This window comes from Dama dama, chromosome 18, assembly GCF_033118175.1.
Source record: "Dama dama isolate Ldn47 chromosome 18, ASM3311817v1, whole genome shotgun sequence".
NCBI lineage: Eukaryota > Metazoa > Chordata > Mammalia > Artiodactyla > Cervidae > Dama > Dama dama.
The window spans coordinates 107690064-107715680 of NC_083698.1; the positions used below are offsets into that span (position 1 = coordinate 107690064).

A 25617-nucleotide genomic window follows, 5' to 3' on the forward strand; every position below is an offset into this window, starting at 1 on the left:
TTTGTTATAGCACCCTGAACAGCTGAGACTCCTCTAGCCCCTGGCAGTCCTCGGGGGCTGCTCTTCCCAAGTCTCTTCCCCAGGTGCCCTCACAGAGCCTCCAGAGCTCCAATTCCAGTGACCTCGCACGCACACAACCGTGCAGGTGCCATCACGCATCAGAGTGTGACTTCATTTGGACTGTCATCAGACTGGCCCCATCTGAGGAGCTGGAGGACAAATGGGACCCTGCCAGGTTCAGATTCCCGTTGTGGATTCCTTCCCTATGTGGGACACTTTGTGCCTGAAAGATTCAGAAACTGACAGAGCATTGCTGTAACTACGGAAGCCCCCTTTCACGTTCTTTTTTAGAGTGAAGAGAATGCAATATCTGTCCAGAAAACCTCCACCCCCACTGTCTTCACAGCAAGAAATGAAAGTTCAGTCCTTTCAAGAGTCATCTGGAGCCACCGTCTGGGCGTGGGGGTGGCAGGTGAGATCAAAATCTCAGGTAACCAGGTAGCAAGCACATGGGTGGCTCTGAAAGGAAGTTGCTTCTAACTCGAGTTCACCTCACTCCCAAGTTGTAATTCACACAGACCCCTGGTCCCACGGGAGAAAGGGACCTTGTGGGGAGAAAGGATGGGGAGGACTTGGAACCAGAGACCCGACAGTGACGGGAGTCTCTGCTGCTGAAGAAGGGGTGAACAAGCCCCACGAATTACCAGCTATACCTGACCAGCGCAGAGCCTGAGGAGGAATGAGGCGCAGATGCACCTGCCCACGAGTCAGGGGCCATCTCCATTTTCCAGGGAGAAAATCAGGAACTGAGGAAACTGTGAACGGGCCACACTGTGGATAGGCTGAGCGAGGAGACCAGAGGGGGGTGGGGGGGTGGGGGACAACAGCCCTTTCTTGCTACCCGCTAGACAGCCAGCATCCCTATCTCCGTCTGTGAAGACTCCACAGGGACTCCCGTCATGCATCAGGGCTGAAAGGATGTGCCTGTATTCCGGCAAAATGTCAGAGAGTGGGACTTCCCTGGTGGTGCAGTGGATAAGAATCCACCTGCTTATGCAGGGGTCACGGGTTCAATCTCTGGTCCAGGAAAATTCCACATGCCGCGGGGCAGCTAAATCCATGCACCATAGCCACTGGGTGCGTGCTCTAGAGCCTGTGCTCTGCAACAAGAGAAGCCACCACAATAAGAAGTTTGTGTACCGCAACAAGAGAGGAGCCCCCACTCACTGAATCTAGAGAAAGCCAACAGGAAGCAAAAAAAAATCCAGCACAGCCAAAAATAAAATAAATAATTTTTTAAAAATTTGGAGAGTGGGGAACTTCCCTGGTAGCTCAGTGGCTAAGACTTTGCATTCCCAATTCAGGGACAACTCCTAATGCAAGAGGCCCAGGTTTGAACCCTGGTCATGCTGATCCCACATGCCACCCAGTGGAGCCTAAATAAATAAATAAATATTTTTTTAAGAAAAGTCGGGGAGTGGACAAGTCATCATGGAGGAGAGTGTCTCCACCCCCATCAAACAGGTGTCCCCCTAAACCCCAGCTCTGCTTGACCAACATACAGCTCTTACAACTAAGAGTCATCACGGCCCATGCAGCAAGGCAGGTCACAGGAACGTCACAGACAAGTCTCCATGGAGCAACCAACCATGAGGCGGGTCTTGGAGAGTGAGAAGGACTTGAGAAGGAATGAAAGAAGTTGTGTTGGGCACTCTGAAAGGGGAGCTTCATTATGTTCGTTTACTTCTCTCACCAGTTTCCAAACTGAAATACAAGATCACTGAAGGGCCTGGCCAGGTCTCATACGACCGCTGTTGTGATCAACACGGCGCCCAGCCTGCAGCGGGCTGGGGGTCAGGAAGCCGTGTTGCCCTTAACTCTCTAGCTTTTGGCCACTTTAATTTTTTTTTTTTTTTTTTTTTGACAGGAAATAGCATTTATTGGTGAGCGTGATTAAGGAGGGAACAGAGCTGATGCTCATGAGTGCAGGGCCCGCCATTTGTCCAGGGGACCACGATTAGGGATGTATTTGACCCCACAGCCGTCCGGGATGAGTCGCTTTTCTGCCACCATGTTCTCAAATTCATCCGCATTGAACTTGGTAAATCCCCACTTCTTGGAGATGTGGATCTTTTGACGGCCAGGGAACTTGAACTTGGCCCGGCGGAGGGCTTCAATCACATGCTCCTTGTTCTGCAGCTTGGTGCGGATGGACATTATGACCTGGCCAATGTGGACCCTGGCCACTGTGCCCTGGGGCTTTCCAAAGGCACCACGCATACCTGTCTGGAGTCTAGATTGAGAAACAGCAGGCCAGTCATGAATGCCCACTAGGAAGAGTTGTCTCCAAGGTCCCTTAGGGCTACCTGTACAGGCAACAGGTTGCATACACTACCAAGGAGGCTGCTGTTTGCAGCCATTGCACACTGGGCCCCCATGGGGAAAAGAGCACAGTCGGCTTAATTGGCTGCCCTTTTGGCCACTTTAGGCCTCATTCTCCTCCGCTGAAAATTAAGGGGGATGCATTCTGTCCTCTAAGGAACTTTCTTGACTTTCTGCCAGTCTAGGTGATGCTCAAGAGAAATATTTTACTCAAAAACTATCCTGCTCTTGGTTGAAGTCAAGATAGGGGAGCCTGGGGTGTGAAAAACCACTGCAGACAGTTGAGTTTGCTCTGCTTGGAGTTAGGTCAACAGGGCAGGACCCTCAGCAGCGCTGCCAAGGACCAGGATGGGGCTCAGCAGGGTCTGGAGCCAGGTAGACACCCAGTGAGGATGGAGTCGGGGAGAGAGGTGCTGGTCCCATGGGCATCCGTCCATTCCCACTCATCCAGCACTTAGTCCAAGGAGCTGCCCCTCCACCAAGGTCAGTCACAGCTCCGCAGCAATTTATTCATTTCCAAACCACAAATTTGACAGTTACCCAGAATATTCAATGTTGGCAAAAAACTAGCAGAAAGCCACGAAGACTCCGGCTTCAGCAAGCAGCCCTCTGCCCCTAACCCTTCCTCAGGGCCGTGTCCAGTGTAAGGTGGATCTCTGATAAGCAGCGGCTCCCACTGTCCCTTCCAGACCTGATCCTCCACCAAATGCCAGAGCTCTCAAGAGCCTGGGCCTCCAGGAGGGGGAAGTGAACTGGCTCATGAAAGGAATTTCCTGAGACCTGGGCTGAACGGCTCAACCCCAAACCAAGCATTACCTCTGTGTCCTTCAGGACGCCTGCGTGGAAGGACAGTGACAGGAACTACTGGATGGAGCCGAGCGGTCCTCAGACCTGCCCCTTCTGGGCTCCTCACCTCCCTCTCTGCTGTTTACTTTGCATTTTCCTCACCTCCTCTGTAACCGCCATCTCTGCCCCTGTTCTGTGCTCAGTCGTGTCCGACTCTTTGCAACCCCATGGACTGTAGCCCATCAGGCTCTTCTGTCCATGGAATTTTCCCGGCAAGAATACTGGAGTGGGTGGCCATTTCCTCCTCCAGGGGATCTTCCCAACCCAGAGATCAAACCCATGTCTCTTGTGTCTCCTGCACTGGCAGGCAGTTTCTTTTCCACTTTGACACCTGGGAAGCTCAGATCTCTGCCCCTAGGTGCCTCATTAGCCATCACTAATTATTATTGCAGGAAAACTGCTTGCCAATCCAAAAAAAAGAAGGAAGAAAGAGAGGGAGGGGAATTCCCTGGTGGTACAGTGGTTAGGACTCTGCACTTTCACTGCCCAGGGCCTGATTTCCATCCCTGGTTGGGGAAGTGAGATTCCGCCACAGGGGCAGTGCAGACCAAAGAAAGAAAGGAGGAAGGGGACGAGAAAGCTGGCTTTACCGCGGCCCCCTCTTTCCACAAGGGCCATGGCAGCTCACTCCGAGTCCATCAGATACACATCTGGATCATGACCCATAGCCTGCAAGAAGGAGAAGGGTGGAGCCCCGGGCAAGGTCAGCTAAGAGCTGACCAGAGACCCTTGAATGGATCTGCCCAAGGCAGTGAGGGGAAGCCTGGGGGCAGCCAGGGAAGTGGGGGAAAGAAGAGGCAAAGAAGGGTCTTCAGGAAGAGGAAACTGACCAAGAGGGTCTTGGAAGGACTAGGAAGGAGTTCAGCCAGTGAAAAAGGCACCGACATGGAAACAGACAAGATTCCAGGACTAGAATGTCTAAGGTCATCTTTCTGGCCTGAACAACTTCTCCAGCACTCACAACGACCCCCAAGATCTCCACTAACCATACACCACAGGCAACACTTTGGGTTAGTGGGGACGGGGTCCATCTGGAGTCAGGGTGGTCTGGAAGAGAGGTGGCAGCAGGCACAGGAACTATCCCTTGCTTAGGGGACAGGTGTCTGCAGAGACACAGGTCACTGGGGCGTTAGCCCAGAACAGAAGCCTCGCCCCTGCAGTGTCCTTAGAGACCCGGGGGGCACTGGGCACACCCTCCTCCTCCCAGGTTGGGGCTCCAGCCACTTCTCAGCTTCCTACCGGAAGGGCCCCCCCACCAGGGCTGGTGGACAGAGGGCAGCTGGGTCATGGTGCTCATCGCTGTTTAACTGCATTCCCCCACGCTCCTCCCACCGGCCCTGAGGACAACACTTCTTTATGGCCACTCAGGGTCCCAGGTAAAACCAAACCTCCCTGCAGAACAGTTACAGGTCCAGGGACCTAAGGCAGACTGACATGAAATAAAGCCCTCTACGCTCACTTTCCCTTCTGTTAAGGGTTTCCTTTCACCTAGGCCTCTTAAATTAAAAAACGCTTGCTCCTTGGAAGAAAACCTATGACTAATCTAGACAGCATATAAAAAAGCAGAGACATTACTTTGCAAACAAAGGTCCAGCTAGTCAAAGCTATGATCTTTCCAGTAGTCTGTACGGATATGAGAGTTGGACTATTAAGAAAGCTGAGTGCTGAAGAATTTATGCTTTTGAACTGTGGTATTGGAGAAGACTCTTGAGAGTCCCTTGGACTGTTAAGAGATCAAACCAGTCCATCCTAAAGGAAATCAGTCCTGAAAATTCATTGGAAGGACTGATGCTGAAGTTGAAGCTCCAATACTTTGGCCACCTGATGGGAAGAACTGACTCCTTGGAAAAGACCATGATTCTGTGAAAGATTGAAGGCAGGCGAAGGGGATGACAGAGGATGAGATGGTTAGATGGCATCACCGACTCGATGGACATGAGTTTGAGCAAGCTTTGGGAGTTGGTGATGGACAGGGAAGCCTGGCATGCTGCAGTCCATGGGGTCGCAAAAAGTCGGACATGACTGAATGACTGAACTGAACTGCCTGAAATGAGGCCTCTTAAGAGGCTTCCCAAGTGGCACTAGTGGTAAAGAACCCTCTGCCAATACAGAAGACATAAGAGCCACAGGTGCGATTCCTGGGTCAGGGCGATCCCCTAGAGGAATAAACAGGAACCCACTCTAGGATTCTTGCCTGGAGAATCCCATGGACAGAGGAGCCTGGTAGGCTACAGTCCATACGGTCACAAAGAGTCAGACATGACTGAAGCACGACACATGCAGGCCTCTTAAGACCATGAGATCAGACTCATTTGACCTTCCGGGTGTCCCTGGCCATCACATTCCCTCTGATTCCCCAGTTGTCATCACCTGGCAGCACAGAAAGAGGAAGCCAAGCCATTACGTGTGGCTGCCCTGTCACAGGAACCCTCTGCAGGCTGTTTCCCTAATGACTGATTTTCTTGCCAGTTAGCATCTCAGCTTTTTGCAGCCAGACCTTATGCTATTGCTAATTTTAAAACAATGGTAGGACAGTTGAGCTAAATTCTTCTGTTTGGGTTTCTAAGCGCTGGCTCTAGTTGACTTCCAGCTCACTTGTAAGGTGTGATTATAAAATAATGAAGCTAATTAGTTAATAAATGCCTTGGAACCCCTTTTTTTTTTGAAAGACAAAAGTTAGCTTTTAAAAAAAAGCCTTGATTTATACTTTTAGGAAATAAAGTAAAAAGAATCACTTTATTTTAAATAAGTGACCAAATAAGATGACCAAATTGAGTCTTTATAGGGTTTGATATCATACACCCATGCAGCTTAAAGGGACTATTCAATCTTTTACTGAATCCTCATTGATTTTTACACCAACCACTCTTTTATGAGAAACAGTTATCTGAAAACTGCTACCAAATAGTCACTTTGAAAGGCTTTATGCTTCAAATTTGTGTCCATATTTTTGAGCCCTTAAGATAGACTAGACTCACATCTTGTGTGCTTTCCATCACCCCTGTCCTGGTGGGACCACCAGGACTCCTGCTCAGAACCCGTGTGAGCAGTGGAGGTCACCCTGAGCAGCCAGGATGAGTGCCCTTCAGTTCCCACTGGACTGGCCACCATCTGGGGGATTGTGGGTACCACAGACCTGAAGTTGGAACAGAAGAGCCAGAGGGGGACTTACTCTCAGCCTTGACCATCAAAGGACAAATGAGCAGTCACAGAGAGCGGCAGGCAGGAGCCCTCCGCACAGAAGCCAGTTGGGAAGTGGAGACAGAGCAAGACACGCTGGCAAAGTGCCTGCCATCTCCCTGGCCCCACGACAGAGGCCTCTAAGGAGGCGCACAGACCGCCAGTACTCCACCAGTCCTTTCTCAAATGACAGACAGGAGAATGATGGGAGGTTTAAGTCCTCTGAGACACCTAGAGAGGGCCTCCTGGAGGAGGTGACGTCTGAGCTAGGGCTTGAAGTGGAAGGGTTTCTCTCCAGGCGGGGAAGGATAGAGTTTATTTCCAAGGAGAGGGAAAGATGGAAAGATGCAGGGAGAACTCAAGCACAGTGAACAGGATGGAATCTCACATGGCTGGAGCTTCGGGCATGCGGCAGCAGCAGGCAGAAGGGCAGGTGAATCTGGAAAGGAAGACGAGAACCCTCGGTACCAAGCTGACGAGGAGGGCTGCGTCCTGCTGGCAAAGAGAAGGAAGCCATCTGTCCCTTCAGGACCTGGGCATGCTCCAGTCCATCTGCTCCTGCGATGTGGGCAGGTGGGCTGCGGAAAGGGCCTCCTTGCCTGCTCTGTGGCAGAACAGAGCCTGGAAAAGTCAGGAGCTGTGCATAATACGCCCAGGCTGGGGACCCAGCGTTTGAGAGGGTGATGAGCTTGCTGTGATGAGAATTAGAGACGGGGCCTCCCCAAAGCCCAGGTGAGCAGTGGCCATCATGGGACACCCAGCTGTGCCCTCAAGATGCCCATCAGGAGGGATTCCAGCCCTCCAGAGCACCAGACCATTCCCTAAAGGTAACTCAGACCAAGGACGAGCCCCACGCGCCCAGCCGAGCCAGCAGAGTGGGGCAGAAGATGAAAACCAGGTGGGCCTTTTGAGATCATCCCTGGGGTATGAGACCCCATGTCTGCTTATGAGCCGAGGAGGCTCAGGGGGTGCCAGTTACCCCAGTCCCTTCCTCAGCCCTGGCTGCCCAGAGAGTCACTGGCTCCCCAAGTCAAGCACACAGGCCCTTTGGAGGTTAAGGATTTTACTGCCAAAGTGTGACAGTGAAAGTCGCTCAGTCTTGTCCGACTCTTTGCGACCTCATGGACTATACAGTCCATGGAATTCTCCAGGCCAGAATACTGGAGTAGGTAGCCTTTTCCTTCTCCAGGGGATCTTCCCAACCCAGGGATCGAACCCAGGTCTCCCGTATTGCCGGAGGATTAATTACCAGCTGAGCCACATTATTCCCTAAATCCAGAAATGCTCATTAAGTGAATAAATTATAGAGTGCTTGCTCTGGGAGAGGCACTGTGCTGTGGTATTGGGAGACACAGAGGTGAGTAGCCCCCGGATTCGGCAGTCTAGGGTACAGAGGGTCGGCTGGGGAAGGCAGAAGGGGCTCCCAGTCCCGGGAGGGGGCGCGCCCCCGTGTATCCAAGAACGGTCACCCAAGGACCTGCAGGAAGTCACCAAACAAACGGCCGGGAGGCAAAAGGGGCAGAAGGCACAAAAGCCTGCAGAGGGGAGAAGGTTCTAGAAATCTCAGACATGGGCAAAGTTCTGCCGGCGATCACGCTCCAGCTCCTCCCTCAGGAGTCGTGGACCCAGCAGCTCCCGCCAGCCTCTGGGCCTCGGATTTCAGGCAGGCCATGAGAATAAGGCTCACCACAAAGGATGGGCCTGGGTAAAATCCATGATTCTTAATTGAGACTGAAATGTGAGAGCTAAGGCTGCTGGGGCGGGGCAGGGGCGGAGTCCCGGTAAGGACAGAGGGGGGCGAGTTTGCACCTGGACCCCCTCCCCGCGCAGCAAGTCATGAGTCACGAGGCCGAGACACACCCGGCAGTGCCTCTCTCGGCTCCTGGATCTTTAGGTGCAGAGGTGGGGGTTGGGGGAGGCAGCCCAGGCCTGCCCACAGTCACCCCTCCAGGTCCCACCCCACTCCTTCAGTCCTCTTGGTTTGGGAGAACCCTAAGCTCTGAGCAACAGCCCCCAGCAGTGGGTGGCTGGCCCTGCAGGAGAGGAGGGGACTGTGCCCCGCCAGTCCTGTTGCCCTGCGCCCCGCCACCCTCCCCCGCCAGAGCCCAGGTGACAGAGGAGGCCAGGAGCCGGTCTGGAGCAGCGGGCAGTTGCCACAGAGCTGGGTAGCGCAAGCCTGAGGACAGGCATGGAGGAGAACGTGGTGACCTGCAGGCCCAGGGTGAGGGCCCAGAGCCCTGGACAGAGGCCCACTTCAGCTCTGCCAGCCACTGGAGGACTTCCCCAGCCCTGCCTGCACAGCCCAAGGGTCTCTGTCCAGCCCAAGGGTCTCCTTCCAGCCCAAGGGTCTCCTTCCAGCCCAAGGGTCTCTGTCCAGCCCAAGGGTCTCCGTCCAGCCCAAGGGTCTCCTTCCAGCCCAAGGGTCTCCGTCCAGCCCAAGGGTCTCCGTCCAGCCCAAGGGTCTCCTTCCAGCCCAAGGGTCTCCGTCCAGCCCAAGGGTCTCCTTCCAGCCCAAGGGTCTCCGTCCAGCCCAAGGGTCTCTGTCCAGCCCAAGGGTCTCCATCCCAGGACGAAAAGCAATATTTGCATTCTTTCCTTCCTTCACTGGGGAAGCACTGAGCATGCCCCAGTGCCCAGCACTGTCAGGGCCCTGCAAAGTCAAAGAAGCCTCCCCACCCCTCCTTCAACAGACCTGATATTCATAGCTCGTTGCCTCGGGTCAGCAGGGATTAACTCCCTCGGCTGTGGGACCTGCCCCTGGGGGCAGAGTGGTGCACACTGATTCCCACACCTCCTTCTTTCCTCTCTTTCTGAGCCCCCAGTAATGAGATGCCCTTCAGGCTCACAGGCTACTGACTTCTGAAGGTCCTTCCTCTCCTGTCCAAAGCAATTTCACTGATGATTTCTATTTAAATAAAAAAAAAAAGATGAAGTTGGATCTTAAAGGAGTGGGCAATGCACAGTGAACTAAAGTGGCCCTTGGTGGAAAATAGCCTGCCATACTCCCAGCCAGCCCCCGGGATTGCCCCCAACACAGCTAACACACCTGAGAACCTGGCCAGGGACACAGCAGGACCCCCACCAGGTGCAACCAGCCTAGGGCAGGGTTAGGGTCAGGGTTCAGACGGGAAAGCATCTGCCCGCAATGCAGGAGACCCGGGTTTGATCCCCGGGCCAGGAAGACCCCCTGGAGAAGGAAATGGCAACCCACTCCAGTATTCTTGCCTGGAAAATCCCATGGACGGAGGAGCCTTGTGGGCTACAGTCCATGAGGTCGCAAAGAGTCCGACACAACTGAGCAACTTCAGTCACTTTAGGGTTAGGGTTCTTGGGCAGGGCCTGGTCAAGGCTGAAGGCTACCCCACTGCTAACCCACTGTTCTAGGAAGCCTTCAGAACTTAACGCAGCCCAGCAGAGAGCTCCCCGAACACAGGCATAGCTTGGGTTTATACACTGCTGGGTTCGGTGGAGCCTGACCTCCTGTCAGGGGGAGAGTGCTACCCCCTGGCCGGGGGAGGGGAGGACAGAGAGGCTGAGAATGGACAGTCTCTGTGCTAGGCTCCACGCTGAGCTGCGATGCCCATTCACAGCACCCCTGCCAGCCTCTCAGGCCCCCCCAAGGCCCAGGTCTGAGGCCACACCCTGCTACTGGCCAGTGTTGGCCCCAATATTGTGTCTGAGCATCACCGCCACCCTCCTGTGCAGCCTGGAGCTTTGCACTGCCATATGCCTGCAGCACGACCCCCAGCCAGTCACTGACCACCCCGAGATGACCGTCCTCACGTGGACTAGCAACACCTCCCTCTACAGGCTGTTAGGGGCTCAATGACGCAGCTGGACAGATGGAAATGTCAGGAGATGGAGCCACCGTGGCTGTCGTCCCCCGCCCAGCCTCTCAAATCTCAGTGGCGGCTCCTGACAGGGAACTGGGGCTGGTGTCTCAGCCACACTGGAAGCTCTTTCACCCAGATGAAGTGGACCGAGCCCTGGGCACCCATGTGCTTTCACTGAGGACAAGCACTTAGAGGTTCTCCTCTGCTGGCCCAGCCCCCATCCTGAGCATAGATGTGTGCACTTGCGCACACACACACACACACATACACACACGCACACACTCATCCCTGGAAACGCATGCATCAGGCTTCCAGGCCAGGCAGTGCCCTCCCCTGGCTGCAGGGAGCTGACCAGGGGGCTGGCATGTGCCGAAGAGAAATAACCAGCGTCAAACCTGATACAAAGCCCAGAGAACACACGCGAAGCTCTCCTCTCCTCTCCTCCCGATGCCCACAAGCATGCAGCGCTGACGCGCTGGGCTGGCCCCCAGCCTCTGCCCCAGCGCCCCCTCCCGGGCTCCCCAAGCCCTTGCCCCCCGTCCTTGGACAGAGTGCAGTGAATCGGGCTGAGCTGCCAGAAGAAGGTGCTGTCAGGACCGGGGAGACGGGAAGGATGGAGGCAGGGACGTGGCCCAGCGCTTCGGCCCCTGCGGGCCAAGTGGAGTGAGCGCCGTCTGCACCTTTGCTTCTCGCCGTCAGCCTCTGACCAGGTCTGTGTCCTGCCCAGGGCGCCCACTTGTGCCCGGAACCTGTGATCAAGGGCATCACCCCAGCTAGAACCCCCCACCCCGCACCCACACACATCAGTCCACCAGGGAGGCCTGTGTGTGAGCCGTGAACAGATACGTGCTCACACTCACGTGTACATGCCTGAACACATGTGCCAGAAGCTATCACACAAAGCTACCTTTTCTGCCTGGCCCCCTCCCCACACCCCGGGGGTCTAATCCTTCTCCCCACTCTCTGCCCCATGCCCATCTTCCAGGTCCTGAGCCCCAGGGCACACTGAACACACAGGGGCCCCTCCCTAGTCACACCCTCTGGGAGGGGAGCCTGGGCCCTGGCACAGAACCACTGGGAATGTCTCTCCTACCGTCTGGGCAAAGGGCTCCCTCCAGGTGGCTCAGAGACCAGGCCCTTCTCCCAATAGCCTCCTGACTGCAGGCCTGGGAAGTAATGTGTTTTCCTCAAAGCAAGGCTAACCAACCCAGCTCGAAGGGTGGGGGGTTGTAGGATTAAGTGGCCCTGGAGGCCTTGGGCAGCAATGATGCCCATCGGCTCCTCCTGCTGGCTGGCAGCTGCCCTGACTCGGCCACTGCACGGCAGGTCCTCTGAGAGGCTGCGTGTTCCTACAAGACCAGCAGCACGTACACACACACACACACACACACACACGCGCGCGCGCGCGAGCATACACACACGTGCACACAGCCTCCACCCTTCACTGACCCCAGGACATCTGACTTCTTCCTCCAGGGATGGGAATGAGCCACCCGGAAACTTCCAGCTCCTCTGGTCAAGGATCACAGGTGACCAAGGGATGCAGGTGGTCAAGGTGAGGCCTATCTGCAGGCAGACACCAGTGGGGCTCTGATAGGGGCTGAGAAAACCAGCGTGCCCGGACTCAGTTCACTGTGGGGGCCCAATCATACAGGATCCACGTGAGGCTGAGTTAAAGGTCAGGATAAGGTCTTCCCAGGTGGTGCTTGTGGTAAAGAACCCACCTGCCACTTCAGGAGACGTGAGAGACTCGGGTTTGATCCCTGGGTCAGGAAGATCCCCTGGAGGAGGAAATGGCAACCCCCTCCAGTGCTCTTGCCTGGAGAATTTCATGGACAGAGGAGCCTGGCGGGCTACAGCCCATGGGATCGCAAAGAGTAAGACATGACTAAAGGGACTTAGCATGCATGCAAGGCCAAGTTGGGGGCGTGGCCAGATATAACCCCAGATTCAAGTCAGCATGGGCTGGACTCAAGAGCTGTGTGTGAGGGAGAAGAACACGGCTGTATCAGCCGTCATCATGGGGTCAGTTTCAGGGACCACTGTGCCAATCCGCTAGTGACCAAGGCTCTGAAGTGTGGGACCCCAGGTCCGGCATCTCATTAGGACAACCTCTATATTCATCGCAGGCCAGGTGACTGTTTGCCATCCTGAATCCAGGACCACAGAGAAGCAGGGCCCTCCGGAGGCAAGGGCCCTGGAGGTGATGTGTGTCAGCCCCAAGGGAGCATCCCCACTGCACCCACCCCACACCCAGACGTCGGAGCTGCCCCTGAAGGCCCAGTGCACACAGACGGACTGGCCCGGATTCCCTTGGACAGGCCCGTGCCCGCAATGCTATGGCCACACACACGGGATACAGCAAGTGGCTATTACACCTCCCAGCACCACTGGAGTCTCCTCAGGATAATTATTTATTATTCATAGTCATCAGCATCTTCATTAATTATTCATATGATCCTTAATTATTATCCTTAACAGTAAGAGCAGTAAATAGCAGAAAAGTCCTTGAGGTGCCTAAGGCCCAGGGCCGGGTGCCTCCGGGCAGTTAGACCAGCTACTGCCCCTGGGCAGTGGGGGGACCACAGACCCCCATCCACTGCCCGGCCCTGTCCCTGCGCACCACCCCCCACCAGGGCCCCGGGGACTGCAGGAGGAGGTGGGCCCCCAAGGGCTGGGGGAGGGGCCGTGCCTTCCTATTCCTCTCCCGTCGACGGCCAGGGCCTCCCGGGCAGGGCCTCCACGGGGAGGGGCCCAGGCGGTGCGCTGAACCCTGGGTGAGCCACGTGTCCACACTGGGCAGCCCCACTAACTTCCCGGGTCGGAGCCGTGTCTGTGCAGGGGCTGGGAGGTGAGGGCCCCCAGCTGGCCCGGCAGGGAGAGGCGTCGAGCGGGGCCGTCTTGGGGCAGCTCCTCGCACGCCATGAACTGGGAAACCTGCGGAGAAAACAGAGAGTGTGGGGGGCCAGGAGCCGGGGAGCGGGAGAGGGTCAGAGGAGAGAGAGGGTCTGGGGACTCTGGAGCCAGACAGGAGGGGCTTTGGAGGGGTCAGGAGAAGGGCTGAGGGAGACAGCAGGACTCCAACTGCCAAGGGAGGGAGGGGGCAAGACCGGACGTGGAGAAACGTGCTCTGGGTGGACAAGAGCCAGGCCGGGCAGCTGGGGGCCCCGGGGCAGCCTCTGTCTGATCCTGCGGGGAGCCTCAGGCCTCAGCCACTTCCCTCCCCGGGGAACCTGGCCGCTGGATTCAACGCCAACCCGGAATAAGGGGCCCTGAGCTGGCACTGAAGCTAGACAGAAAAAGAGACAAGGTTCCTGCCTGCAGTCTCAAAAGGACTCCGGGACCTAGAAACAGAGGCAGGCTGGCGGCCAGGCTTCGGAAGGCCAGGGAGAGTGCCAGGGCAGGCGGGAGGGGCTTTGTGGGTGCTGACGAGTCTGCTGTGAGATCTCTGCGGGGGAGGTTGTGAAGGGAGACTGGCACATTTGCTGACGTGGGCCCTGGTGTCTGCAAACAGGAGCAGGCAGCATATGGGAGGGGAGCAGATGCCCACGGGGGAGGGGGCAGCAGAGCCCAGGCCATCTCGGATTACCCGAAGGACCCCTGCTTGAGACCCAGACACCGCTGTCCTGTCAGGAGGCCAGGAACACACAGGTCCACTCAGAGGAGGACAAAGGATGACAGAGGCCCACCTCTGGCCGGAGGGGAGAGAAGCCGACCAGAAGGGCCACCCTGGGACTTAGCCAAAGTCTCCGGGACAACCCTGCAAAGTGCCGAGCATGAAAGTCATGGGTCGAGTGGAGAGTCAGACCCAGAGGTGTCAGCTACAGCAGGGCCGTGGGACCCTGTCCCAAGGGCACACTGGCACCCAGCACCCACCACCAGGCCCCCCAGGGCTCAACAATCTCCTCCACATGCAGCCACAGACACAGGGACCCGGAGTAGACCCGGCCCTTCAGGTAACCCCAGGGGAGCGCACGCCACTCGCCCTGTGGGCGCGGGCTGCCTTGGCCCAGCTGTCTGCGTACTCACAGCTCCTCCTTCTCCAAGAATACAGCCTGGGAGGAGGGCAGGGGTGGGGGAGGGGAGGAGGCTGGGGCCCAAGGCCACAGAAGGGGCAGCAAAGCAGGCCAGGGGTGGAATCGGTGCAGAAAAGGCAAGGCCGGGGTACTGGGGACTCACCTGAGAAAGTGAGTCCAGGGTGAGGGTGGGGATGGGGCCTGCGGGCAGCAGGGGGGAGGTGGAGGTGGGGCCGGGCCCCGGGGTGGTCACAGCACTGTAGGCCGGCGGGACCAGCGTCATCTGTCTCTGCAGCAGCTGCAGGACGGTGGCCATGTCTGCGCTCAGCCGGGTCTCCAGCCTGGGCGAGAAGGAGGAGGATGCTCTGGGTCTCAGAGAAGTGGAGACACCAGCAACTGTGACTTCAGGACCACCCTGTGGACAGCCAGCTGGTCAACCCCCCAGGCCCACTTTCCATCCTAGGCGTGGCAGCCCCAGCCTGGCTCCAAATGCAAGGAGAGGGCGAAGCCGTTGGGACACACGGACAGGTCTAGACGGAGCGGACAACCCCCCTGGCACCCGACAACACTGCCCGAAACCCACAGATCACGCTGCAGCACTCTCCCGTCCAACACCTCCTAGCCTGTCCCCCTGGACATTCACGGGACCCCAGGGACTGCCCTCACCTATTGAGCTGCCTCTGGAGGGCGTCCAGCCTGGTCTCCACGTCTGCCCGCGGCCGGCGGCCAGGGCTGGACAGGGGGATATTGAGGAGGCTGGGAGCCGGGGCAGGGCAGCGAGGCAGCTCCTGGTACTGGCGGCCGCGGCTGTCCCCCCAGAAGCTGAAGATGTTGGACACTCCTGAGAAGGCGCCTGCATCCAGAGAGCAGGGTTGAGGCTGGAAGAGAGGCCCACAGCCCACCCGGCAGGCAGAGGTTGGGGGGCGGGGGGCTCACCCTACCTGACAGTGGGTTACACGTGTCGCTGCTCTTCTCACCATCCTCGGTCAGGGGGTCCCCACCCGGCGGCTCTCCGGGGGGCCTGGGGCTGGAGAAGGGCACCAGGCGGAGGGGGCTGGAGCTGCGGCCTGGGCCCTCATCCTCACTGCTCTCGGGGCTGGAGGGGCCGCTGGACAGGCTCTCCCCCCACGGCCCCCCCTGCCGGCCCCGGCCACTCGGCCCTGCCCCCGCCCGGCTCGGCCCCAAGGCCGACACCTCCCCTGGCTGCTCCGGGTCTGTGGGAGACAGAGAACGGGCCTCAGAGACGGCAAGAGGAGGCAGAGAGAGGAGGGGAGGGCCGGGGAGGGGAGGGGAGGGGGCCGGACGCCCTGGCTTGTCCCCAGTCCTGTCTTGTGCTTTCTCCCCCACTTCCAAGAGGACTAAGAACTCCGCGGGCGGGACCACATCGTCTGTGACGGCTGGCTGCCCGAGCTGGGTCAGTAGCACTGCTGGGCGGGGCTCTCTGGGACCCCGGGCCCTAGCCCTCCCTGCCATGCTGGCCGCCTCTCCCTCCTTTGCCCTGACTTTCCTCCCCTCATCGGTTCAAAGCAGCGCCCATCAAGACGCCAGCCCTGTGAGAACCCAATAAACTTAGGCGCGCCCCTGCCCTGGAGAGTGCAAGAGGGCTTCCTGGAGAACGTGACATTTCAAGTGGGCCTGAAAGGATGGGGTGAGGAGGAGGGAACGCTGACGGTAGGGGTGGGAGCTCTGTGGGGCCTAGGAGGAGCAGACCTGCCGGTCCCGCCCTCTGCTCCGCCCCCTCTAGGCCCCGCCTGGCTCCTGGCTCCCGGCTCCCGCCTCCCCTGGGCCCCGCCCCGTCCCCTCCCCTCCCCCGCCCCCTCCCCTCCCCCGCCTCACCCTTGTCCGTGCGCCGGCGGAAGGACAGCTTGCGTTTGCGTTGCCGGTTGAAGCCGCCCTCCAACTCCGCGCTGCCTGGAGAGCCGGGGATCATGTTGGTCTGAAACCCAAGAGCAGTGTTAGGGCCCTTCCGCGCCCACCTGCCCTGCCCGGTCCCGGGGAAGACCCTCTCATGACCAGAGGAGGTGGGACTGGGCGTGCCCGCTCCGGGGGAAGTGTGAGCTCCACCTCAGGACCAGGGCTGAGACTGGCACTTTTCACAACCTGGTCTGACCCAGATACCATTAAACAAGCCCAGAGAGAAGGTCCCGCGGCGAAGGGGCAGCCACCCAGCAGGGCGGTCGGCCGCGTGGCCCACTCACATCGCGCAGGTTGAAGGTGATCTCCAGGCTAGACCAGAAGTGGTCAGAGAACTCAGGGTACATGTCCAGCACCTCCAGCAGGTCGTCGCGGTGGATCTTGTGCAGGTCGCAGTAGGTGAGGGCCCGCACGTCCCCGTTGGACTTCCCAGGGCGCGCGTACAGGTTCAGAGGCTCTCCGAAGATGTCGTTCTTCCCTGGAGGCCACCGAGAGGGGGGCTCAGCCCCGGGGCGGCCGCAGAGGCAGCAGGCACCTGTCTTCCGTGCATTGTCACCCTGGCCGGGCACCTCCCCTCAGTCTGATCATGTGCTGCCCAGCCCCAGCCCCCAGGGCCAGGGGGCACCAGCCAGCCCATCTGCCCCCAGCTCCCAAAGGCAGGACAGGTGCCGTGTGGTGCCCTGGAGGAGAAGGGCCAGGAACCTGTGCCTCCCAGCTACTGTAGGGCCAGCCAACAGCGCCAGCCTGGATGCCCAGCTCTGCCCAAGACCCTGGCTTCCTCCTTAGGTTCTGACTCCTCTGGTACCCCCCCCACCAAAGCCCATTCCCACACATCCCCTGGCTAAGCACTGCACCCCCATGAACAATGTTCTTCAAGCTACAGATCATGACACAGTAGTGAATCAAGACGAGCATTTTGTTTACTGAGAGAAAACAGGATAGCATAGCTGAGCACAGGCATAGAACGGAAAACACCGGGATGCAGTTAAGGCAACTGCAGTTTACCAAAACTTTGGTTGCAGTGGTGTTTGGGGGTGTTTGCAGCATGAGCATTAAGCCCCACCGTGACACATCAGCCCTGAGGTGGCCAGGGCCGAGGGGAGGACAGGCAGAGGGCAGGAAGTCCCCAGCGCCCAGGCACATCTGTCCACGTGCTCAGGTAGGGCGGAGAAGAAGGGATGCGAGGGGAAGAGGGGCAGACTCCCTCTGGTCTGGAGGTGAGGGCTTGGCTGTACCACAGGGCCCTAAGTAGAAATCCGTCACACAACCTCCCCCACTGCCTACCTTGGAGCATTTGGATTTGGTCCCATTTTAAGAAACAAGAGTGTCACAGCCCCCCAAAGGGAAACTGAATTTGGAAACCTCCAGAGTTCAGCAGCACCCACCCCCCACCACCACACAGGGTTCCTCTCCCCGGCCCCCTGGGAGGGCCTGAGCTTGGGTGAATTAAAGGAGCCCAAGGCCCCTGTGGGCAGTCACAGGGCCACAGGCCCCGGGGGCTGTGTCCTTCGAGGGCTGGACCTCTGCAACCGTGGCAGGCACTCCGGGCCCAGCTCCCGGTCCCTGCCATACCCAGGATGGCCACGACCACGTCACCCCGCAGGATCTCGATGGAGCCCCGGGAGATGAAGTAGAGGGCGGTGAGCAGGTCCCCGGCGTGCACCAGCGTGTCTCCGGGCGGCGCGTGCGTCGTCTTGAACTTCATGGCCAGGGCCCGCAGGCAGCCCTTGGTGGCCCCTCGGAAGGGCTTGCAGTGTTGCAGCAGTGAGCGGTTCAGGTGTAGACAGATGTCGGCCTGCAGGCACTCAGGGAAGCCCTTCAGCACCTGGGGGCAGGGGGGCAGCTCAGCACGCCCGCTCCTGGGACCCCCACTCCCACCCCCCCACCTGGAGAGCCGGCCGGGGAGCACCAGGGTGTCCAGGATCTATCAGGGGAAGGACCTGGGTGTCCACGCCAGCTCCACCCCTCCTCCCTGCACCCTTGGGACGACGCCTCACTGCTCTCACCTTCACCTTCTAATGTGTGAGGCGTGGAGACCATCTCCTGCCTGGGGCTGTCCTATGGATCAACCATGATCACCCAGAGCCTGCCCCAAAGTGAGAGCTCACCCAGGAAATGAGCTCCACGCGCAGAAGGACCTCTCAGGGTCCTGCCGGTACCACCTGGGCCCAGCTGGGCGGAGTGTGACTCTGGCGGGCTGGGACAGCACCCGCCGAACCTGGAGGAGTCCCCACCAGCGCCCTGCCCACCCCCCGCAGCCCCTCACCGCGTTCATGTCGATGCCGTTGGTGTAGGACCAGGCGTGCTGGAAGTACTCCTCAAGGCGCTGGCGCAGCGGGTTGGGGATCTGGTGGAAGCGGATGAACTCCCGCACGCGAAGCATCTGCGTGTGGTAGCGGGCCGTGCCCGAGTACAGCCGCTGGATGATGGCCGACACATTGCCGAAGATGCTGGCGTACATGAGGGCTGGGGGCGGGGTGTGTGGGGCCGTCAGCCTCCGAGGGACCCTGTCCACCCCGGCACCCGGTCAGTGCCAACACACAGTCCCGCCTCAGTGTGAGCACACACACAAGATGCACGCACAGAAGCCCGGGCACACACATTCCTCCGCCCCCACCTTGCATCTCTGCCCTGGTATTCGCAGCCACTGAACATGCCTGTGATGGGGGCCCCTGCAAGTGTGGGGCATCCACTCTGGCCCCTCTAATACCCTCCCTCTCCTGTGTGGCTTGTGCCCACGCCCGCCCCCAGGGGCGCACTCACAGCCAATGAGCATGACACAGATGGAAAAGATCTTCTCCGAGTTGGTGTTGGGGGACACGTTGCCGAAGCCCACACTAGTGAGGCTGCTGAAGGTGAAGTAGAGGGCGGTGACGTACTTGTCCTTGATGGAGGGGCCGCCCAGGCCGCTGCTGTTGTAGGGCTTGCCGATCTGGTCGCCCAGGTTGTGCAGCCAGCCGATGCGCGAGTCCATGTGCGGCTGCTCCATGTTGCCGATGGCGTACCAGATGCAGGCCAGCCAGTGCGCGATGAGCGCGAAGGTGCACATGAGCAGGAAGAGCACGGCCGCCCCGTACTCCGAGTAGCGGTCCAGCTTCCGGGCCACACGCACCAGCCGCAGCAGCCGCGCTGTCTTCAGCAGCCCGATCAGCTACGGGGAGCAACAGATATTCAGTGGGGTGGGGTGGGGGTGGTGATGGACGAGGCATGGGGGGCACTGCAGCCCTCAGTGGGGGGGCAGCGGAGGTAAGATCCCCAAAGACTTCTCCCCAGAACCTCCTCCTAAAATCAGTAGGCGCGCCTCCCACCCGCTGTGCCCGGCAGAGTCCCAGTCCCCTTTTGTGGCAGCTCCCTGGTGGCTCAGACAATAAAGACTCTGCCTGCAGTGCAGGAGTCCCAGGTTCACTCCTTGGGTCGGGAAGATCCCCTGGGGAAGGGAATGGCAACCCACTCCAGTGTTCTTGCCTGGAGAATCCCACGGACAGAGGAAGCCCAGTGGGCTACAGTCCTTGGGGTGGCAAAGAGTCGGACATGACTGAGCAACTAACACTTTCGCTTCACAGTGACAAAGGGCTCACAGTTCCCCAAAACCAGGATGAAACAACTGGGGCTCGGAAAGGTGCACCCACCCTCAGGTGCCTGGCCAGAGCTGCTGCCAGCTTCAGAGCATTTTCATGTGAATCAGAGGGCAGTGGCGACTCTGGACAGACACACTGGGCAAAGGCGGGCCCCCTGGACCTTTACAACCAGGAATTGGCTCGGAAAGGGGTGCAGGCCCAGGTGAGCTGGGGGCACCGTGCGTCTGCCACCCCCTCACCCCACCCCCTGCTGCCCTCCCCCCTGCCCCCTGCCTCCTGGCCAGCCCACCTCCTCGGAGCCAGAGCCGAAGATGAGCAGGTCAAAGGGGATGGCGGCCACCATGTCAATGAGGAACCAGCCCTTGAAGTAGTGGACGGCAATGCGGCCAGGGTGGCTGACCACCTCCTCATTGGCGTTGACATAGGTGGTGCGGAAGTTGATGAGGATGTCCACGATGAACATGATGTCGACAATGAGGTCCACCACGGCCAGCGGCTGGCAGGCGTAGCCACAGTCGGGGGCCAGGGGCGCCTCTTCGGTCTCCTTCAGCAGGAAGGCGGCCGAGTAGGGGGTGAAGACTGCCGTGTAGATGACCAGCAGCAGGATGAGCCAGTCCCACACGGCCTTGAAGGGGCTGTAGTGCAGGATGGTCCAGCGGTGGATGCGGGGCGCCTGCAGCTTGTACTCCGGCAGCACGTCGGCCCCCAGGGACAGGACCTGGGCGGGCGGGGAAGGTGGTGCTGAGGGTGGGGCGGGGGGAGGGCAGGCCACCGGCCCTGTGACTCCTGGGCGGGGCCCTCAGAGAAGGGGCCAAGCGGAGTAACAGGACAGGGTGTAAGGGGGGTGTAAGAAGGGGTCTGTAGGAGGGGAGCCCCCCACCCCACCTCAGCCACGTGAACATGGCCGCTGACTGCCATTCCCCATGTGGCCTTCTGGCTGGCTCTTGAGTCCAGGGCACCTCACAGGAACACCCACAAGCACGGCTCCCCACCAGCGATACAGACCCACAGCTACGGATATAACTCCCACCTTGCTCACCCTCACGGCAACCACACACACACACACACACACACACACACATACACATGTCCCATATACACCGCCTCCGCCAGGAAATGCTCCAAGGACTACGGCTTCCAGCCTGGGAGACATAAACAGCGGTGGTCACTACGGTTCCTGCAAGTCCCATTGCTGGCAGCCCAGGGACTGAGGACCTGAGTGTCCCTTCCTGCCACTGACCCAAGGATACCAGCCACCCAGACTCAGGTTCTTTGGCACCCAGGAGAGAGAGAGAGACAGCATGACACTCACTCCCCTCTCTCTATTCACCCTGGCCTGGGGCCGCCATTCAGACACGACCCCCGAGCCCACCCAGGCTCCTGCCCCTCATCACTCAGGCAGAGGCAGCACGCCACCCAAATCTGGGGACAGCAGCCACCACACTCCCCCACACCTTCAAGCCAGACTAGGAAGAGCTGAGACCAGCTTTCCCACGCCATCCTGGGAGCCTCAGCCTGTCCCCTTGGGGCCTCCCCCTGCCCCTACGCAATCCCCAAATTCTCCAAGCCTGGCTCTGCCATCCTGAGAAGCCAGGCCCAAGGCCTCACCCACCCTCCTCCTTGAGAGCCAAGGCTGCTGGCCCTGCAGGAGCAGCACAAAATGCCAGGGCCCACATCCTCAGGCCTTGTGCTGGGGAGGGGGTGGAATCCCAAAGACTCCCATTCACATCCACGCTGGGGACCCCCCTGGAACCACCTTCACCAGATGGACTGTTTGGAAGGCACGTCCTTAGAAGAGGTAACTGGAAGTTAAGACCGGCTGCAGCTGGGGGTTTGGTCACCCGGAGGCACGTGATGGGGCCTGGGGCAGGGAAGGAGTCTGCAGCTTCAAGACCCCCACTTCTGCCCTGACTTCAGCCCCAGCCACTCGCTCCTTAAGGCAGAGAACATGGGGCAGTGACCTTCCGGGGATCAAGAGGGGGTTGAAAAAACGGAACTGACCAGGGCCCCAGCAGACAGGAGGCGGAAGAAGGCTCCTGCAGGGGGCTCCTCACCCCAGCTGAGTGGCCAGGCCCCCTGGGCTGTACTGGACCACACCTGATAAATGCGATCCTGCCCCCACCACCACCACCCCGCGTCTGCCCACAGCAGGGCCAGCACCGCCCCGGGCACAAGCACACACAGGGGGCAAGCCCAGGGCACCAGCCCAGGACCCACAGACCCCATCTTACAGGGGCCGGCCGGGCTCAGGTCTGCAGCCACCAGCTCAGCACACGGCCTTGGACTTGGCGGGGTGCGTAACCTCCCCTGACCCACGGTCATACAGAATGCTAAAGCTCCTTTAAGCCCAACGTGAGGTCCTCACCTGCGGCTGCGAGAATCCCACCCCCCATACCTGTCCCCACATTGGGAGGAGCAAGAGAGCCAAGGCAGACGGATCGGGTGCTGATGACAGAGGTGAGGGTGCTCAGACTCCGCCCTGAGCTGCCTCCAGCTCCCCCTGCCACCCTGAGCTGGCCCCTGGCTCTGTGACAGAAGCCCCCCCCCCAACCCCACTGACCCCAGATGGAGGGGGATGTGGAGAGCTGGCTCCCCGGAGGTGCCTACCAAGCTGTCAGCCCGGGGCTACCACCAGCTCTACAGGTTGGACCAGGTGCCTGGTTCAGACGGCCCTCTCCGCTCTTCCAGTGGCCTCTGACCCCCAGCCCCCAAACCCAGACCCCTGAAGTGGCCCATGCCTCCCTCACCCACCAGAGTCCACCCCCAAGGCACGGAGTGCTGGCGGGGTGGAGCCCCGGGCCTGGGCACCAGGCCCAGCTGCTACCCGCTCACTGGGGGAGGTGGGGTGGAAGCCGGAGTGGCTCCTCTCCTCCCCCCCACCCCCCCACCATGCTCCCCACCGAGCTCTCCGGGGCACCCACTTTCCTGTTCTCCCCTCTCCTCCTTCCGAGTTTCCAGCTAGAAGGCCAGGCCAGGAAGGCCAAGGAGGAGGGAAGCCCTGGCAAGACAAACACTGTCCACCTAGGCCCGGCAGCACTGAAGAAGAGCAAGCTGGAGCCAAGAGTGGGACAGGCCGGGCCACAGCTCCCGGGGCTCCCCCCACAAAACCACTGCACCTCGGAAGCCATCTCCTGACCTGGAGTCAGAGCCCTCTGAGCCGCATCGGACCCGCATGAGGGTGGGGGGCAGGAGGGGGAAGCTGGGGGGAACACCTACCTCCTGGGCCACCAGGCTGGAGATGCGCACGGCCCGTCTCACCCGGCCTTTCTGGGCCCTGGGCTGCAGGGCCCCTGTCCTGCTCGCCTTCCCGGTCGGGGCCGCCATGGAGGACTTGGCTCCCCCCAGCCTGCCTGCCCTGGGGCCCCGAGGGCCCACGCCAGCACCTCACCTGCACCCCAGAGGCTGGCGGCCTGGCTCCAGGGGCAGCCTCTGGCCTGGCAGCCAGGGTCGCCGGGGCTGGGCCTTGGGGCTGGGGTCACCCTGGCAGGGAGTGTGGCCGGCAGCCCACCTGGCTGGGGCGGCCCATGGTTCCCCCCGCCCCCGCCCGGTGCGGGCCCCACAGCCGGGCGCTGCGCTCTGCCCGCTGCCAGCCCAGCAGCCGGCGCCCGGCGCTCTCGGAACCTCCAGCTCCTCCAGCCGGCCCCTCCTCCTCCCGGGTCCCCACCCCCACCCCGCCCCGGCCGGCCGGAGGCCCCCTCCCCCGCGGCCCCCGCCTGGGGCTCCTGCTGCAGCCGCTCCTGCAGCCCGCGCCCCTCCCCCGGCCCCGGGCAGCCCGGCCTGTCACCGCAGATTAATGGGCCCTTCAACACCCCCGCCCCGCCGGCCAGAGTCAGACAGACACCCAGAGACGGAGAGACCGCCTGCCCGGTGACCAGAGAGCCCAGGAACACACCCGCACGCTGGCACACACAGACGCGTGCGTACACACACACACACACACATACACACAGCCCACAACACAACAAACAGCACACCCCGTGGGCACGCAGGAGCAGGGTGGCCGGCAGGGCTCCAGGTGGGGCCGGGGAGAGGGCGGGGAGGGGAGAAGTGGGGTCGGCCGCCAGATAAGGGGCCCAGCGTGTTGGGGGAAGGTTCTGGAGTCAAGGCCAAGGGGCTGGAGACCTGGCAGGGACCCAGAGAGCCAGAGGCGGCAGCGGGAGCAGGGCCAGGAGGAGGGCCGAGGAGGCCCCAGCTGACGGACAGCTCCCTTGCTCCGGTCACTGCTGCCAAAGGGGCCGGAGGGGGCAACCGGGTGAACCCGGCTGTCGCTAGCTCCTCAGTCCTGACCCTCCTCTACCCCCAGGCCAGGATGGGAAGGGGCTGGGATGGACTGGGCAGTGGCTGGGGGCGGGGGAGTCGTGCAGAGAGACAATCTTCCTGCCAAGATGGGGCAGGACACCAGGCTGGTTCTGGCACTGGGCAGCGTTGGGCAGGTTCCCCCCAAGACTGGCAGTCTTCTCCAGCACAGGATTCAAGGACCTGACCCCCTCTCTATGTGTGCCCAAACCTCCATCAAGTCCCCTCCCGACCTGGGAAGGAAACTCTCCTCTGGCCCATCACATTAGCCTAGAAGAATCAGGACCCCCCCCAACCTTGACCTCTGCGTGTTTTAGTCGCTCAGTCATGTCTGATTCTTTGCGACCCCATGGACTGCAGTTAGCCAGGCTCCTCTGTCCATGGGATTCTCCAGCCAAGAATACTGGAGTGAGTTGCCATTCCCTTCTCCAGGGTATCTTCCGAAACCCAGGGATCGAACCCGTGTCACCCACAATGCAGGCAGGTTCTTTACCATCTGAGCCTCCAGGGAAGCCACCTTGACCTCTGTGCCCCTCCTGATGTGAAGCCTGTTGGTTCGCCCCCAGTACGGTCCTCACCGCACCCTGTGCACACACCCCCTCGTGCCCCACGGCTGCCTTCTCCCGCCCACCCTGACCCTCCCAGGCGCCAAGCCTCGACTGCCCTGTCCTCCCCGAGCCCCATCCACCCGTCCCCTGTACCTGCCCCCTCCCAGGGCCTCCCCCTTCAGGATCTATCTCAGACTCCTCTCTTCCAGCGCTGAGACACCACCCCCACCCCCAGCCGCCACATTCAGGAAGCCCTCACTGACTGCACCCCTCCACCCCCTCCAAGCTCCTCCCAGGTGAGTGGGGAGCCAGGCGCGCCTACCTGGGTAACCTTCTCGGTGACGTTGTGGGTCCGCTCCTTTATCTTAGGGGCGATGATCTCCCTGTCGCTGGTGGGCGAAGCCAGGAAGGGGTCGCCCTTGAGATCCACAAAGTTGAGGGTGATCTGGGGGATCTTGCTGATGGTGCGGTAGCGCCCGAGGTCGGAATCGGAGGTGGAGTTGAGCAGGCCACTGCGCAGGGGGTGCATGGCCCCTGGGGCGGGAGGGGAGGCGGTCAGGGCGGCAGGCGGGCAGGGGCGAAGGCCGTCGGGTCAGCGACTCGGAGCTGGGATGGAGACGGGCCGGGCAGAAGCCAGGCCATGGGGCCCAGGGAGCCAGGCCAGCTCAGGGGGGCGGTGGGGGGGGAGTGGGGGGGGGGCAGTGTCCCTGAGAAACAAGTGAGGCCAGAACCCCTCCCCACTTTATGGAAGCGGGCCCCTGATGCACTAGGAGAAGAGGAAGCAGTAAAAGCCCTCACTGGGGTCTGTTCAACAGGCACTGGGAGCCTGCCCCAGGCCCAGGCGGTGTGGCAGGGCCCCTGAGGCCTCTCCAGCCCTCCCGACTCCCCTGTGGGCATGCCGGCTGCAGGCAGGCCTGGGAGAGCCAGCTCCCGGCCCGCACCGGCTCCCAGAGTGGAAGAATGCAACAGGGATGAATGCACGCTTTAATGGAGTAAAAGGCTACTTAATGGGATTAAATAAGTG

The 25617-nt window shown here is 60.2% G+C and overlaps 2 protein-coding genes and 1 non-coding gene across 6 annotated transcripts in view; all 3 read right to left on the reverse strand.

The window, feature by feature from the left end:
* Positions 1 to 1950: 1950 nt before the first annotated feature.
* On the reverse strand, positions 1951 to 2325 carry LOC133072957 (large ribosomal subunit protein uL16-like). The gene has a single exon (XM_061166494.1). It carries the CDS (start codon positions 2278 to 2280, stop codon positions 1978 to 1980), a length of 303 nt encoding a protein of 100 aa, XP_061022477.1. The 5' UTR covers positions 2281 to 2325; the 3' UTR covers positions 1951 to 1977.
* Positions 2326 to 2338: 13 nt separating this feature from the next.
* Positions 2339 to 2473, reverse strand: LOC133073181 (small nucleolar RNA SNORA70). The gene has a single exon (XR_009696888.1). It is a non-coding gene; the product is annotated as a small nucleolar RNA SNORA70 (small nucleolar RNA).
* A 10173-nt stretch (positions 2474 to 12646) lies between these two features.
* KCNH2 (potassium voltage-gated channel subfamily H member 2) overlaps positions 12647 to 25617 on the reverse strand; it is a 35596-nt gene continuing 22625 nt past the window's right edge. For 2 of the 4 annotated variants that reach the window (XM_061166116.1, XM_061166117.1), the window contains 11 exons: positions 24916 to 25127; positions 20039 to 20467; positions 18935 to 19322; positions 18438 to 18637; positions 17744 to 17996; positions 16456 to 16649; positions 16094 to 16193; positions 15199 to 15471; positions 14924 to 15110; positions 14421 to 14598; positions 12647 to 13178 (listed from right to left, as the gene is read on the reverse strand). In XM_061166116.1, the coding sequence (XP_061022099.1) occupies positions 13050 to 13178; positions 14421 to 14598; positions 14924 to 15110; positions 15199 to 15471; positions 16094 to 16193; positions 16456 to 16649; positions 17744 to 17996; positions 18438 to 18637; positions 18935 to 19322; positions 20039 to 20467; positions 24916 to 25127 (2543 nt within the window). In that variant the 3' untranslated portion in view covers positions 12647 to 13049. Of the gene's footprint in view, positions 13179 to 14420; positions 14599 to 14923; positions 15111 to 15198; positions 15472 to 16093; positions 16194 to 16455; positions 16650 to 17743; positions 17997 to 18437; positions 18638 to 18934; positions 19323 to 20038; positions 20468 to 22965; positions 23302 to 24915; positions 25128 to 25617 lie in introns of those variants that run through there. The other 2 variants (XM_061166119.1, XM_061166118.1) reach the window with 2 other exon arrangements.

Coding starts and splice junctions, on each gene's coding strand:
- LOC133072957 (XM_061166494.1), bottom strand. CDS start 2,280: ATGCGTGGTGCCTTTGGAAAGCCCCAGGGCACAGTGGCCAGGGTCCAC.